This window comes from Sciurus carolinensis, chromosome 1, assembly GCF_902686445.1.
Source record: "Sciurus carolinensis chromosome 1, mSciCar1.2, whole genome shotgun sequence".
Taxonomy (NCBI): Eukaryota; Metazoa; Chordata; class Mammalia; order Rodentia; family Sciuridae; genus Sciurus; species Sciurus carolinensis.
Genome location: NC_062213.1, coordinates 167,072,261 through 167,089,514, shown reverse-complemented (window position 1 = coordinate 167,089,514; position 17,254 = coordinate 167,072,261). Strand labels below are relative to the sequence as shown.

At 41.7% G+C, this 17,254-nt stretch overlaps 1 protein-coding gene across 1 annotated transcript; it reads left to right on the top strand.

Annotated features, from left to right (window-relative positions):
- The first annotated feature begins 497 nt into the window (after nucleotides 1-497).
- On the top strand, nucleotides 498-16,735 carry Cpt2 (carnitine palmitoyltransferase 2). The gene is made up of 5 exons (XM_047523012.1): nucleotides 498-756; nucleotides 6,346-6,426; nucleotides 8,348-8,454; nucleotides 13,194-14,498; nucleotides 15,810-16,735. The coding sequence occupies exons 1-5, from the start codon at nucleotides 605-607 to the stop codon at nucleotides 16,139-16,141; spliced, it is 1,977 nt and encodes a 658-aa protein (XP_047378968.1). The 5' UTR covers nucleotides 498-604; the 3' UTR covers nucleotides 16,142-16,735.
- The last annotated feature ends 519 nt before the right edge of the window (nucleotides 16,736-17,254 follow it).

Sequence of the window (17,254 nt, the reverse complement as noted above, 5' to 3'; positions counted from 1 at the left end):
CTTCAGCGGGGCAAACGCCACGGATTACTAGTGACTATAGGAACAGTCGCCACCGTTTTCCATTACAAGCACCACACACCTTACATACCGAATTGTTTTGGCGAAATAAATGTAGTTGTTGTTTTTAAAAAAAAAAAAAAAAAGCTACAATCGTGGGAGGGGTGCGTTGATCAGGATCTCTACTTAATGAAGACATAGATGGTTAAAATGTCCACAGTCTTCCAGGGACCGAGCCTTGATCAATGTACGCTAATGAATCGCAAAACTCTATTTCGGCGTTTCTTTTTCTCCAGCTCGCATTTCTATCTTGCTCCATAAAAGGACAAAAGGGTAATCTAGGAGCTCCGTACAACGCCTCCAGGATGGGAAGAAAGACCCGCTGTCTCGAGGTTCCAGCCCCTTCCGGCCCTGGCAGGCGGGGCTCGGCTGTGGGCGGGGCCCACCAGTGGGCGGGCTCTGTGGGCGGAGCCGTAGGCAGGAAGTGACCCTGGGGCGGAGACAAGCTGGACAACGAGTTCTTGACGCTGCGTCCTCAGCTCAGAGGGCAGCGGCCTTTTCCTCGTACCAGAATTCCTTCACCTCTGCGTTCTCGCCGCCCAGAACCATGGTGCCCCGCCTGCTGCTACGCGTCTGGCCCCGGGGCCCTGCTATTGGCCCTGGAGCCCCCTGTCGGTCCCTCAGTGCTGACAGTGGGCCTGGCCAGTACCTGCAGCACAGCATCGTACCCACCATGCACTACCAGGACAGTCTGCCCAGGTGAGCCCCTTCCCCGCCAGCCCAGGATCGACCCCAGCGCGACTCCATTCACTTCAGGACTTCCGAAGCTGAACTGGCTTCCACCGTCACACCCCTACCTTGGAGGCAGCCATATTCCCCATTCTCGAACTCCTATGACTTTCAGAATCTGCAGTCCAGGAACCCCAGTTCTCTTCCAAAATCCTCCCATGCACAGATTATCTTGAGCCCTTCTCGAATTCCCTCTCCATTAACCTAACTTCCAACCATATATTCTGACGCCCTCACCTTTCTCCCTGAAACTGATCCTGCTTTTTTATCTCCAAAAACACCCTAATCCTTCCAAACTAGGGGTACCTAATGAAAGCCGAGCATTCCTGCCTGGAATGTAGGTAGCCAATTTCTGATAATAGTAATACTGTAGTTACCCTTCCTCAACTTGTCCCAGTGTTCCACCTTCTTAACCCATTACCCAGAACTTTCAGTCCCACTCCTCATTCTTCCAGTATCCTGCTCTTTTAACACCCCATTAGTCTCCACAATACACTGGCATGTTCACCCTTACCTTCAACCATAACTGCATCATGCACATCCTAACTTCTGAGTCTAGTCTTCACCTGGAAACTTTTCACCCCCACCCCAGAGCCTTCTCAGTATCCCTCCCTTTTAGAGTTCCTCTCCCTAAAATATCCTCCCTTACTCACATTGCTCCCTGCACCTTCAGGCCACCCTCACAGGATTCTTGAAACGGTCCTCAATGCCCCTCCAAGACTCCATCTTTTTCAAATTAGATCCAGGACTCTCCCAAATTTTCACTGCTCTTCACCATAGGCTATCCCCACCTTCTGAAATATGGAACACTCAAAATCTACTTCCCCTATAAAAACAACCCTAATAAGTCTTTCTGACCCCCTCCCTTACCCAGCACTTCCCAGCTTCCAGTTTTTCCAGTCTTTGAACTCCCAGCCTTCCTGATTTGCCAGGTCTCCTTCTCTGATATTAGAAAATTCCTTCACAATCTGAAACTAAACCTAAACTGTCTTCTTTACTCACTCACCATTTAGTTCCTGGAGCCAAGTTCCCAATTTGTTTCAGAAATCTTTCTTTCTCACTAAACTGTCATCAGGAATCCCCCAAGCCAGGGACCAGTACTCCCTCCCCAGGAAAAGAACAGCATTATAGTGCAGGCAGTGTCCCCAGCCACCAGGTTACTGTTTTTCTCTATATTCAAGAGTTATGTTTAACCCAGCATCATTGCCCACCCTGCATTCTCAGGAAGATCATCCAAAGGCGATTCTCCTGAAATAACACTATGCAAATCTCTAAGACAAACTAAAATGAGATTATCTGAACTATAGGAGGGAGAAGAAAGAAAACTGGGTCTGTATGCCTGAGAGATAAGTCTGGGACCTGCCTCCTCCTTGTTAGCCTGTTTGTCTGAGCTGTGCCTGTATGTGGAGGAAAGGTCAGGACCGATAGACCTGTCTTCACTTGCCAAACACAAAGTCATGGTCATTGGCTTTCAGGCAGGCCCAGGCCGCAGCCCCACCCAGGTTTAAGATCAGAAGGATTTTCTGTATATCAGAATTGGAAAGCTATAAAGAATATTTAAGATCATTTACTCCAAGGCCATTCACAGCACAAAAATCTGTAAGAATCCGTAAGAACAAACCATAATGCTCACCACCCATTAAGCAACCAATTTCTATAAAGTGGGAGTTAGATGAGAGATAAAATTCCTTCAGAGATTCTGGGTTAGTAAAATGTTTTATCTTTGACATTCATGTTGATGTCAGACTTGGTGAAGAGCCCTCCTTTTCAAGTCTGGTAGAACTTAGTTGCAGATTTTTATATCAGATTTTATATCTGCAACTCTAGCTATAATTTTGGGCAATTCAACTAACTTAGTGACAGTCACCTGTGAATGGTAACACACAGTTCTCTGTTGCAAGCATAATACTGAAATAAGGTACAAGAGATAAGGAAGTATGATTACTCCCTCCTCTTTATCTGCCAGTTCTCTTATTAAAGGTGCTTTTTAACCTGGTAGCCTTGGACTCTTTACTAGAATCCCTCCCACTATGATTTTCTTATTGTTTGTTTGTTTGTTTTTGTGAGTGTGGTAAAATATGCATAACATAAAATTTACCATCTTAACCACTTTTAGGTGTATAGTTCAGGGGTATATTTTTTAAGGGGTTATTTATATAACCTGGGACTATGAAATAGTAAGTCCTGAGGAGACCAAGGATGGATCTACCTGACCTCATTCACACGAATTTGATAAATATTTATTGGTGTGGATTGGAGGTCCATCAGGGATGGGAAGGCACTTATGACATAGTGGAGGAGATAAATACTGATATGTGAACATTGTTATAATGTGATAAGAGGGAAATGACATCTTATGGTCCTTAAAATAATGAGACAGGAGTCAGACCTGTTTGTTTGTTTATTTATTTATCATTTTGTGGTTCCAGGGATTGAACGAGTTACATCCCTAGGCACCCCCCCACCTTTTTTTTTTAAGACAGGACCTCACTAAGTTGCTGAGGTTGACTTTGAACTTGTAATCTTCTTGTCTCACCCTCCCAAGTCACTGGGATTACAGGCTTGCACCACTCAGACCTGATTATTAATCCCAGTTCTACTTTTTACTGGTTGCATGACCAGCAGCAAGCCGCATTACCTAAACGTGGGAATGTTAATATTACCTTCCTCTCTGGGTAGTTAAAACCAAACCCCCTGATATAAAGCACTTGGCCGGGTCTTGTGGTGCATGCCTGCAATCTCAGCAATTTGGGAGACTGAGACAGGAGAATGGAAAGCTTGACACCAGCGTCAGCAACTTAATGAGGCTCTGTCTCAAAATTTTTTTAAAATTTTTTTTTTTTTTTTTTAAAGAGCTGGGGTGTAGTTGAGTGGTAAAACACTTCATAGTTCAATCTCCAGTACAGAAAAAACAAAGCACTTTGTGCTTAGTCTGGCACATAGTAAGTACTCGGTGGACATTCACAAGTAAAACAAACGGCAAAAGGGAGCCATTGTGTTGTGTGAGCATAGAAGTGTGAGTGACTTAGAGCCTGGGTGAGTGAGGGAAGTTTCACAGAGAAAGTGGCACTTGAACTGGAATCTGAAATTCACCAAGTGAGAGTAATGAGAAAAGGACAGAGGGGCACATACCAAGGGACAGAAAACTGAAATCTGTGATGTGATGAGAAATTTGGAAAGGTTTATGGTAGGTCCAGCCCAAAGGAAAGAATCACTATTTAGGCCTTAAGTTATTGGAGTTGGCCATGGGGTGTGTGGGGGCGAAAGGAGCCCATTATTAGGCACAGTGTTACGTCTATAATTGATGCACAATAAATGTCAGTCATCTGTTGTTTTTCTTTTAATTGCTAATCACTTTTGGTGATGATTGGTGTTCAAGACATAATGGGCAGGTTCTCTAGAATTCATGTGGGAGGCAGAAGAGGCAGAGATTCCAGAGCGTGGAGAATAACACAGGTAGAAACAGTAATGTTTTGGGCCCCACAGGCATGCCTTTCAAACTGATCATTTGACTTGTAGAATAAATTTTATCCCCCAAGCAACTGTGTGAACACTATCCCACTATAACTAGATCCTGTAGGTGCAGGGAAGGCTTGTTAGCTATGCTCTTACAGGAGAAACCCTAAAATCCCTACTGCTCAGAAGCGGATTGAGGAATGAGAGTAGGTGACAGAGTAACTTACACAGGAGATAGACCAGTGTAGCGCTTACTTCCCTCTTTATTACAGCAAGTGCCTCTTCAGTGGGAGTGGGTGGAGAAGGAACACCCGTGTGGTTAAGATGGAACTGCCATATACCTCTCTTTAGACCCGGGTGCTACTTCTTTCAAGGCCTATTAAATTACATCACAGGAACTGCAGTGCACACATAAAATCACTTGGTGTGTTCTTTGAAGAATCTGAAGGAAGCAGGGTGGGGCATAGAGACTGGACCTGCTCTCACATCTCACTTTTTCAAGAGAATAAGTGTTAACTGGAAAAATGGTTTCTGAACACTTACTGAAAAGGAAATTGTTACAGTGAGGATCTTTGTAGTAGCAAGTTATAGAAATTTCAGTTCAAACTGACTTTAGCATATGAACTCACAGTCCTGAAAAATACACAATGGAGGATGTCATCTGGACCCTGTTTTGCCTTCCTGATGAGCTCGTCATTGGTATAACACCATTCTCAAACAGATTTGCTCCTCCTGGTGACGGAGTTCAGCCAGCACATAAGGCATAGCTAAGCTAATAATTCCCCTTCTTGGGAGTTTCAAAAGAGTCCCATAATTAAGACTGATTGGTTCTCACTGGGTCTTATCAGTCCCGAACCAGTAAGCTGTAAGCTCATCCCTGGGACTTTGGGGTAGTCAGTTCCACTAGAACCACTGGTACTGAGTAGGAAAGATTTGTTTCCAGAAAAACAGGGTACTGTTACCAGAAACCTAGGAGGATGGATGTCAGATAGCCCAACAACAGAAATGAGGAAGTGCTATCCTAGGCACTGAGGGGAGATGATGAGCTATTTTCCTAAGGAAGTGAAAAGACTAGTGGCAGGATTTGGATTTACAGGTCTTGAGGACTGACTAATTTATTGAGTGTTTACTATGTGCTAGGCACACTTTTAAATCATTGATAAGCATTGTGGCATTTAACCTGTGCAGAATCCTAAAAGGTACATATGCATATTATCCCCTTTTTATAGATGAGGAGACATGGTACAAGGTGGGCATGTGCCCACGGTCACATAACTGTGATCCCTGAGGCCAGAGTTGGCGCTCTGGACCACCAGGTGGTGCTGCTGCCTTGCAAGGGCAGAAATAAATGTGACTCCTGAGATTGATTGAGGTCACAGAGCTGGAGAGGGCCCTTAGAGACCTTCCCTTTCAGTTCCTCCCTCTTACTGAGAAAAAAATTCACCAGAGATGAAAAGTAACTTCTTTTAAAAAATTATAACAGCTAGGTGCAATGGCACATGCCTATAATCCCAACGACTTGGGAGACTGATGTAGGAGGATCTCAAGTTTGAGGCCAGACTCACCAACTTAGTAAGGCCCAAGCAACTTAGCAAGACCTTGTCTCAAAATTTAAATTTTTTTAAAGAGGGTCGGGGATGTGACTCAGTAGTTAAGTGCTCCTGAGGTCAACACTGGTATCTAAATAAATAAATAAATAAATAAACAAACAATAACAGATTTTTGGGGAGGCTGAGACAAGAGGATCTCAAGTTAGAGGGCAGCCTGGACAACTTAGCCAAATCCTGTCTCAAAAAATAAAGCAGGATATGGTGATGCACAACTGTAATCTCAGCTACTTGGGAACCTGTGCAGGAGGATTGCAAGTTTGAGGCCAGTGTTGGCAACTTAGCAAGATCCTGTCTCAAAAAAATAAAGGAACTGTGGGGGGTGTGGTTCATATAATACACCCCTGAGTTCAATCAGTATTAAAAAAATTTTTTTTTACTAAAATGTGGAGTTATCATTGATAACATTAATAATCAACTTACTCATTTGCCTTGTGAAGCTAATTAACCTCTTCTACACATTGTCTGCCTCATGCTGACCTTGCTTTCTCTCCAGGCTGCCCATACCTAAACTTGAAGACACCATTAGAAGATACCTGAGTGCACAGAAACCTCTCCTGGATGATGGCCAGTTCAGGTAAAAGCTGACTACTCCAAATGACCATGGTTGGGTGGTTCCAGAGAGGCTGGCAAGTAATGGTGGACCAAGCCTCAGGGAATGTCTGTGACTTGATTGGATCTCCAGAACCTGGAACCTAGCTTATACATTTGCAAGTCCAGGAAAAGATTTTCATTCACAAAGGACTGAGCAACCCCTGAAGTGAGAGTCCCTCTAACCTGCCTCAACAGGTGGTTTATAAGCTGTAATGCTGTCCTTGTACTTGGTCTTGACAAATGTACCTTTGCAGAGGGCATGTATTCTTGGTAGGGAGGTCCATTGAGAACCATATGGTTCACCAGAGGTCTGCTTGTTGAGCATGTTTATGGGGTTGGATAGTGTGACTTCCAAATCTGTGCCCTTTTCAGAATCTCAGCATGTGACCGTATTTGGAAATAGGGTTGTTGTAGATGTAATTAGTTAAAGATGAAGTCCTATATCATCCTACTGAAGCAGAGTAGGTCCTTTTTTTTTTTTTGTACCAGGGATTGAACCCAGAGGGCCTTAACCACTGAGTTATATCCCCAGTCCTTATTTTTAATTTTGAGACACTAAGTTGCTTAGGGCCTCGCTTTAGCTGAGGCTGGCCTCGAACTTGTCTCAGCCTCCCAAGTCATTGGGATTACAGGCATGTGCCACCACGCCCAATACAACTCATGTTCTTATAAGAAGATTAAAAGAGACATAAAGAGCCATATGAGGGGCAGGAGTTGTAGCTCAGTGGCAGAGCGCTTTCCTAGCACATGTGAGGCACTGGGTTTGATCCTTAGCATCACATAAAAATAAATAAAGGTGTTGTGTCCATATACAACTAAAAAAATATTAAAAAGAAGAGATGGCCATATGAGAATGAAGACAGAGATTAGAGCATTGTATCAATAAGCCAAGGAGAGCCAAGATTGCTGGTATCACCAGAAGCTAAGAATGGAATAGATTTTCTCCTAGAGTCTTCAGAGAGATACAATCCTATTGATGCCTGGATTTTGTACTTTAAGCCTCCAGAACTATGAGAGAATAAACTGCTGTTGTTTTAAGCCCCACCCAGTTTGTGATAGTTTGTTATGGCAATCCTAGGAAACTAATACAGTGAAGAATTCAAAAATAACATCAGATATTGCCAAAAAGTAGATTGCATTAAGCTCTGATAGCCTTGTGTGGTTCAGTGCTTTTTTCCAAATGACAATTTTTTGTACTGAAAACGGGCATTGCTGTTTGAATCAGTCCTTCATTGGGCAGTGAGAGAAACAGAAATTGTCTATAATCAAGGCCCTTGCTTTTAAATATTCCTTGTGAAGGAACTGTTAGTGTTCTTTTCAGGATGGAAATGAATCACTTAATTTACCCTTATTACCTTGAACTGTGAAATTGCATTAAAATAACCAAACTTTGAAATTAAGAAAAAAATTCCTTGTTAGTCACTAGAAGTTTCAATACAGTAATAAATTAACAGTTACTAGTTACAAAGTGAGTATTATATTTTAGACTGTATATATTTTTAATCTTGTACAGTGGTTTTATTATCTCTTTTTTACACATCAAGAAACTGAGACTCAGAAAGAATGTATAACTTGTCCAGAGTCACACAGTTAAAAGTGACAGAGCCAGAAATCAAACTTAGCTATTTTTTTACTCAAAAGCTTATATACTTTTCTCCATGCCAAATTGCTTCCTGGAGTATAGATTGTTCTGTGAAATATTGATTAAGCTTCCTGATATCCTAGATTTTTCCATTTTAGATTGATTTCTGTTGTGTTCAGAGAGGTACCTTCTGACCTCCTTCCCAGTTTGTAGGGATATGCTGTTGGGGGATTCACAGCCCCCTCTATAAGTTCTTGACCATGACCTAAAAATTGTGTATTTCCTACCATGGTTTAATTCTGTCTTTTCTTGAACATTTCAGGAAAACAGAACAATTTTGTATGAGTTTTGAGAATGGAACTGGAAAAGAACTGCACAAGCAGTTGGTGGCTCAGGACAAACAGAATAAACACACGAGCTACATTTCTGGTAGGTGGGAAACAAGGAATCCTCTCTGCCATTTTTGTCTCAGACATATTTTTAGTGAGACCAGCATCGAAGGTTTGGCCCACCCCACTTCCTGAAGCAGATGTTAAGGTTGTGGGAACGCCTCCTCTAAGGACTGACTGGGTCCTGGCTCTTCAGCGGTGGCTTGCCCTCTCTATTGGTGGGGTCCAATCAAGGATTGTCTGCAAAGGATGCAGGATTAGGTCCTGCAACTTCTTCCTGTGATCCTAGGTACCCCACAAGCTGACCTAACTGCCCTCTCATGCCTCCTCCTGATACACTCCACGCTTCAACAGTCTGAACTCTGTGTGCTCCCCTGAACCTATGAGTCTTTCACCCTTCAATGCCCTTTATCCATGTTCTTCCCCTGTTTCCATTTCTTTCTTTCTTTCTTTTTTTTTTTTTTTTTGCACTGCATTGAACACAGGAGCATTCTGCCTCTGAGCTACATCCACACCCCTTTTTTTTAAAATGTTATTTTAGACAGAGTTTCACTAAATTGCCTAGGCTGTCCTTGAATCTGCACTGTAGTCCTCTGCCTTGGCTTCCCAACCCTCTGGGATTATATGTCACTGACCTGACGCCATCTCCATTATTTTTTTTTTTTTCCCTAGCAAATTTCTCCTTTGAGATCTGGATAGGGTAGTTTTTCTGTAAATCATCTCAGTCCTTTCCCCTCTAATTCAAAGTTGGTTACTTCCACCTCTTTTCCTTCAGCACTTCCTAACTTAGTTTTTATTTGTATCAGGTTATACATGCAACATAGTTTAAAGAATCAGACAGTTCCAAAAGGCTTTATAGGAAAAGTAGCAATTGCCTGACCTTCCCTTATTTTCACACTTTACACCTTTCATTTCCTATTTAATTCCCTTGATATATGCCCACATGTCCCTAAATGGTATACTTATATTACTGCATCTTAATTTCTTTCTTTCTTTTAGTTTTAGGCATTATCTGTTGACATCTAACTACAAAGATTTGAATTTAGCAAAGTTTTACATCCCCTCCCACACATATAAGTGTAGACATTTCTCAGACCCACATTTTTCAAGTATAGTTATTTATAATTTTGGTTAACTCATTATCTCATGTTTATACTATTACGATCATATAAATACTATTATTAGCTGAGTCATGTAGTATATTGGGATTGTTTTTTCTTTCCTATACAAACTTTTTTTTTCTCTGAAGTTTTTTTCTTTTATTTTTTGGCACCAGGGATTGAACCCAGGGGTGCTTAAACACTGAGTCAGATCCCCAGCCCTTGTTATTTTTTATTTTGAGACAGGGTCTCACTAAGTTGCTTAGGGCCTTGCTAGGTTGCTGAGGCTATCTTTGAACTTGTGATCCTCCTTCCTCAACCTCCTTAGTCACTGAGATTACAGGTGGTACCACTGCCTGGCATCTGTGAACTCTTGGCCTGTGTGAAGCTACTCTATTGGGATCTTTTTTTCAGTTGAGGCTTCTTTTATTCTTTCTCATGCTGGAATTCCATTTCTTGGATTTCACATTTTCCTTTCTTAGCATCTCCCTTATTTTCTCACAACACAGATTTCCTTTGCTGTGTGGAAGCAGAACACAGAAAGCAAAAGTTTTGAAAACTGTTCTCATACTTAAGTGATAATTTGTTTGACTAGCTTGGAAATAATATTTCCACAGATTTTGAAGTCTGTACTCCATTTTCTTTTCTTTTATTTATTTTTTTAATAGGAGGAAAGATTTATTTTGGGTGTGATTTTAGTCCATGATCAGCTGGTTCCATTCCTTGTAAGCTTTTATGGAAGCAGAAACATTATGACAGAAAGGTGTTGGTAGAGGAAAGCTGCTCACTCACCTCATGGTATCCAGGATGCTGTGAGAGAGAGAGAGAGAGAGAGAGAGAGAGAGAGAGAGAGAGAGAGAAAGCAATCTCCATTGTCTTTTCCTTCCAGTGTTACTAAGTTTTTTGTTATTTTGAGTCTTGATCCTTTGTTTCCTTTGTCTCTGGAAGCTTTTAGGAACTTCTCTTTGTCCCCTGTATTCTGAAATTCAGATAATGTGTTGTGGTATGGGTTTAGCTATAACCCATTTTACTGGGTCACTCAGTGAGTTCTTTGACTCTGAAAACTCATGTTTATCCCAGTTCTGGGATATTCTCTTGTCTTATTTCTTTGATTTTCTCCCTTCTATTTTTCTGTTTTCTCTCTCTGGAACTCTTATTCACTTGTAGAATTTCTGAGCTTGGTCCTCGAATTTTCTTATCTTTTCTCTCATATTTTTTTCACCTCTTATTCTTCTTCTGTCTGGAAGATGTGCTAAATTCTATCTTACAGTCTTGAGTTTCTAAATTTCTGCTTTCCTGTTTTTCATTTCTAAGGGCTCTTTTTTCTTATTCTTAGGATGTTGTTTTCTTTTTAAACAATTATCTCTGGAATATTTAAAAAATATTTTCTTCAGTTGCCTTCAAGTTGCCATTTTCTTGTTTGGTTTTTTTTTTTTTTTGGGTGCTGGGGATTGAACCCAGGGCCTTGTTCTTACAAGGCAAGCACTCTACCAACTGAGCTATCTCCCCAGCCCCTCTTGTTTGTTTTGCCTCTTTTCTTTCTTCTGATGCTTCTTAATCCTTTCCTGTGACCTTAGATATGAGTGACATATTAAAAATTTGTTGGAAGCTTTGTGGATGAGGGTGAGGCTTGTTGGTTACAGGTGTGATGTGATCTGGCTAAACTCTTTCTTTGAGATGCTCCTAATGTGGTGTCTTTGAGTTAGATTCCTCAGGAAAGGTTTTTCAGGTAAACTGCCAGGAGGTTGCTAGTATGGCGGAAATAGAGTAAGGGAAGCAAGTTTGAGAGGTCAACTGTGACTTATGTCTTCTAATTTCACTTTAATCAGAGAATACAAAAAGCCTTCTATCAGGAAGCATTGGGTTATGGTGGTGATCTAATTAAATAGTATTTCAACCAGAAAGATCTAAGCAGCCAATTACTGAGCGCTCTGCAGGTTCTGCTGTGTATAACAGATAATTTCTTTGTCTTGCCAGTTTAAGACTGGCTTTCTTGAGTCTATTTTGGTCGTTACCAGTTGCCTAAATACTTTCAGGTTTCCAATATTTGTTCTTTCTCATTCTCTTGACTTTATTGGTTTATATATTTTTAAAAATTTTTTTATTCAAAGTTGAAGTGGGAGTCAGAGGCATGAATTTGCTTTCTTTAATAAAATATATCTTATCCACCATATCTTTCATCATTTTAGTGCATTGCATTACATTTTAATTTTGTCTACTTCACTAGAGTTTTTCAGAATCAAATCCTATGTCCTATTCTGTAAATCCCCTGGACCAGGACCTGGCACTGACTCTCAAGGAATGGAATGGAATGAATGGGCCAATGAAGAAAAAATGGTTAAACTTGGATCTGTTGGTCCTTCCCCAGTGTTTTACCTGTGAAAATTATTTCCTCCAGCGTTAAAGAGGGTCCTTGTTTGTGGAGTTTATCCATGTGTGCTAACCTTAGCAGGAATCCCCTTGAAGAAATTTTTCTGATAAAATATTGCATCTGGAGGTTTTAAGGCAAAACATCCACAGGAATGCAGAGGGCTGCTTAGAGTGATCCACATGCACTGATAGTTATATCTAATTGTTTTTTTTTGAGTATTTCCTGAAAGACAGTGTGCAAATATATACTGTACACAGAAGGACAGTGAAGGCTGCTCTCTGTGCCCCTGCCCATTAAGGAGATAATCAAGGATGAATTTTGTCCCTGAAAGTGGATGAACCAAGAGAAAACTAAGGAGTGGGGTAGGAATTGGCTATTCTGTTCCAGCATGGAGTGTCACTGCATGCTGCATGTTTTCCCTTTAGGAACCAAAAAGGAGAAACAGAATGAAGAAGAAAAAGCAACTAATAAACATTAGGGGAATGTCTATCAGATCCACAATGATATGCTACTTCGTACCTATGGGAATGGCTCCAGTCAAAAAGACATAGTAACAAGCGTTGGTGAGGATGTGGGGAAGTTGGAATATTCACATTCAGCTAGTGGGAAGGCTGCAGCTGCTTTGGCAAATGCCCTGACAGTTCCTCAAAAGGCTTAGCAGAAACTCAGATGACCTGCCAGTTCCACTCCTAGCTATATGCTCAAGAGAATTGGTAACACATGTCTACCCAAAACCTCTATATGAAAGTCCAAGGCAGTATATTTCATTATAGCTAAGAAGTGGTAACAAACTAAATGGCCATTAAACAAAATGTAGTTTATCCATAAAATGGAAGAACGTAGCTCAACAACAACAACAATAATTGAACAACAGTAAAAATGAAATGAAGAATTGAAATACGGGGCTGGGGTTGTGGCTCAGTGGTAGAGCACTTGCCTAGCATGTGTGAGGCACTGGGTTCAATTCTCAGCACCACATACATACATACATACATACATACCTATAAATAAATAAATAAATGTCCATCAACTAAAAAAAATTTTTAAAAAGAATTGATATATGCTCCAACATGGATGCACCTCAAAATCATTATCAAAAACAACAACCCAGATGCAAAAGACCACACATTATACAATCCCATTTATGTGTCATTAATTACTGTACAGCCAAAAAAGTAATCAGGAAATTCCTCCCCTGGAGGTTGATGTCATTTCCTCTATCTATGCTTGAATTTTTTCTATTTAAATTTTATTTTTAGGTACTGCATTAACTATTCAATGCTTGGGGTTTTTTCTTTTCTTTTTTAGGTCCATGGTTTGATATGTATTTAACTGCTCGAGACTCCATTGTTCTGAACTTTAATCCATTTATGGCATTCAATCCTGATCCAAAATCTGAGTATAATGACCAACTCACCCGGGCAACCAACATGACTGTTTCTGCCATCCGGTTTCTGAAGACACTCCGGGCTGGCCTTCTGGAGCCAGAAGTGTTCCACTTGAACCCTGCCAAAAGTGACACAAATGCCTTTAAGAAACTCATACGCTTTGTGCCTTCCTCTCTGTCTTGGTATGGGGCCTACTTGGTCAATGCATATCCCCTGGATATGTCTCAGTATTTTCGACTTTTCAATTCAACTCGTTTACCCAAACTGAGGCGAGATGAACTCTTTACTGATGACCAAGCCAGACACCTCCTTGTCCTAAGAAAAGGACATTTCTATGTCTTTGATGTCCTGGATCAAGATGGGAACATTGTGAGCCCCTCAGAAATCCAGGCACATCTGAAGTACATTCTCGCAGATAATAGCCCTGTGCCTGAGTTTCCTCTGGCGTACCTGACCAGTGAGAACCGAGATGTCTGGGCAGAGCTCAGACAGAAGCTGATACATGAAGGGAATGAAGAGACGCTGAGGAAAGTGGACTCTGCTGCCTTCTGCCTTTGCCTAGATGACTTCCCCATTAAGGACCTTGTCCATTTGTCCCACACCATGCTACATGGTGATGGTACAAATCGCTGGTTTGATAAATCCTTTAACCTCATTGTGGCCAAGGATGGCACTGCTGCTGTCCACTTTGAGCATGCTTGGGGTGATGGGGTTGCAGTACTCAGGTTTTTCAATGAAGTGTTTAAAGACAGCACTAATGCCCCTGCCATCACTCCCCAGAGCCGGCCGGCCAATACCGACTCTTCTGTCACTGTACAAAAACTCAACTTCAAACTGAACGATGCCTTAAAGGCTGGCATCACTGCTGCTAAGGAAAAGTTTGATGCTACCATGAAAACCCTCACCATTGACTGTATGCAGTTTCAGAGAGGAGGCAAAGAATTCTTGAAGAAGCAGAAGTTGAGTCCTGACGCAGTGGCCCAGCTGGCCTTCCAGATGGCCTTCCTACGGCAGTATGGGCAGACAGTGGCCACCTACGAGTCCTGCAGCACTGCAGCATTCAAACATGGCCGCACTGAGACCATCCGCCCAGCCTCCATCTTCACAAAGAGGTGCTCGGAGGCCTTCGTCAGGGAGCCCTCCAAGCACAGTGCTGGCGAGCTTCAGCAGCTGATGGCCGAGTGCTCCAGGCACCACGGCCAGCTGACCAAAGAAGCAGCAATGGGTGAGGCAGGGGTGGGGAGCATGCCTTCATGTCTGTCGCCCTCTGTGCCTGGGTAAGACTCAGTAACATCCCCCACATCCGATGTCTACCCCATCTCTAGTTCTAATTGACCTGCTACTCCCAGAATTATTTCTTTTTTCCTACCCTAACAGTCAGACAAGCCAGCCCAGCCACTAGGAATCCGAATGTTCTCATATCCTAAGTAGGGATGGGTAAATACATCTAGCTTTCTTCTCATTTGAGGTCACTTTCAACTGTGAGTCATGATTCTCCTTTTTCTGTTACTTACTAGTTATCAGACTCCCTTTCAACAACTGAGAATTTCTAAGCCCACAGCTCCCCCTCATTTCACCTCAGATGTAGTGTGTGGGCTCTCAAATTGAAGTGTCATCTTTCTTTACTCTTTCTTTACTCTTTGTGATAAAATACAAAACCTAGAAAGGATGTGGAAGAGTTCCAGTCTTTTCATGTAGCTATAAAGTCCTAGAACTGAAAGGGACCTCCAAGACCCATTTTTTTCATTCTCCATTTTAAAGGTAGGAAACTGAGGCCACTGGCCCAGTGTCATAGAGAAAATGGGTAGTAAGGCTAAAATTAGAACCCTGGCCAAGAATCCTGTTCTTTTTGTTCTACTGACTCAATCTTATTTTTTACATGTGAATTGGACTTTGAGTTTGGTCTTGTTTTTTGGTTTGTATGTGTGTGATGGGGGTGGGGGGTTGCTGGGGATTGAACCCAGGGCTTTGTATATGTTAACACATATTTTGCCACTGAGCTACATACACCTGTAGCCCTATATCTTAAGATATCGAGTCTGTGACTTTCTTCACATGCCGTCTTGACTGACTAAATTGATTCAGAATTTTTAAAACCATGCTTTTTCATTTTAGGCTCATTTTTAGCTCAGCTATTGACAGCTGAAAATATATTTTAAAAATAATTTAAGTTAGGTGCAGTGGCACACACCTGTAAGCTCCCAGCAGCTTGGGAGGCTGTGGCAGGAGTATTGCAGGTTCAAAGCTAGCCTCAGCAACTTAGTGAGACCCTAAGCAACTTAGAGATACCCTGTATCAAAATTTAAAAAAAAAATTTTAAATGGCTGGGGATGTGACTCAGTGGTTAAGCACCCCTGGTTTCAATTCCCAGTTTAAAAAAAAAAAAAAAGTATTCTGGAATGAGCTGCTATGAAGGTTAGTGAGCTGGAGATATACATGAAGAGGTAGATAGACCCTTCTACTTTCCAGTTTGCCCAAGATCCTTTCCAGTACTGATATTCTGAGATTCTTGTTTTTCCATTTTGTCTCGAGACAGGCCAGGGCTTTGACCGGCACTTGTTTGCTCTGCGGTACCTGGCAGCAGCCAAAGGAATTGTCCTGCCCGAGCTCTACCTGGACCCTGCATACGAGCGGATAAACCACAACATCCTGTCCACCAGCACACTGAGCAGCCCAGCAGTGAACCTTGGTGGCTTTGCCCCTGTGGTCCCTGATGGCTTTGGCATTGGTTATGCCGTTCATGACGACTGGATAGGCTGCAATGTCTCCTCCTACCCAGGGCGGAATGCCCGGGAGTTTCTTCAGTGTGTTGAGAAGTCCTTAAAGGATATATTTGATGCCTTAGAAGGCAAATCCATCAAAACTTAGCTTCTAGGTAGGTGGAAAAGCCTCCATTACTTCCATATGAAAATGGAGGGCCATGTAGCCAATAGGTGCTATCCTGTGCCTAATGAAACTAATCATAGGCCCAAGCAGGCAGTGCTGCAGGCTTGAGCTCTAAGATCATGGTTTTAAAGCTAAATGTTGTCATTTCTGAGTGGGACTAGATCACAGGAGACCATAAGAGATTTCAAGTTTCAAGGCCTTCTGATCAAGTGATTGGGTTTAGAAAAATAACTCAGGTCTATTTATTGTTTAAGCAATAATAAAATTTAATTGTTACTTAGAGATGGTTATTATTATTAGTAGTGGGGTTTTGTTGTTGTTGTTGTTGTTGTTGTTGTTTGTTTTTGTTTTTTATCCTAATTTCCTGTTTCCCACAAAGAACTTCCCAATAGCAAGTTCAGGGAGCAGTAAGTTCCCATTGGCTCCTGGCTCCTCAGGTATTGTGGGAAACACTGTTTCATCCTCTCTAAACTTGCCCCCTTGTCTTGGGCAAAAAGTATCCTTCATTTTTCTAAGGAGTGAACTTCTGTGCTTGACTCTGGTAGGCCAGCTTCAATAAAAGGTTCTTCTGGTGGATATAAGGACTGCTATTTGACTCTTTTTCTAGCCAAATGAGGATTTATAATGGACATGTGTTTAATCAGTTGAAGTGTGAGTGAGCATTATGGTCTCAGCAGACATTAAGTGCATTTTACAGAAGAACTTTCTACTGAGTGAAATGAGCATAAGTTTGTTTTTCTTTCCCATTTATTGTTAGAATGCTGCTGGAACTTGAAAGGAAGGGCATTTTCATCTTATTTTTTTTTTTTTAAAGAAAGGGATTTTGTTTGTGTTTAATCTTGCTGCATCCCCAGTGGCTTCTTAGTGAGTGACAGAAACAGCTGGGATTCAAATTCTGATATAGGTTGGTCACATATCACTTTTAATATGTTACATCACTTTCTCCTCTTTACAATTCCTAAAGAGAAGTGTGTTTATAATACCTCTAACAACGTAGGTAAGGCACCTGGCAGAGTCAAAGTTTAATGTGTGTTGTGTTGCTGCACTGTGATGTCTGATGCTTCTCTTCCATTCCCTAGTGAAGTGATGACCCCA

Bases quoted from the DNA above. Each gene is read 5' to 3' on its own strand.
- Cpt2 (XM_047523012.1), top strand. From the start codon at position 605: ATGGTGCCCCGCCTGCTGCTACGCGTCTGGCCCCGGGGCCCTGCTATT. The intron at 757-6,345 runs GTGAGCCCCTTC...CTTTCTCTCCAG, and splicing joins TACCAGGACAGTCTGCCCAG to GCTGCCCATACCTAAACTTG. The intron at 6,427-8,347 runs GTAAAAGCTGAC...TGAACATTTCAG, and splicing joins CTGGATGATGGCCAGTTCAG to GAAAACAGAACAATTTTGTA.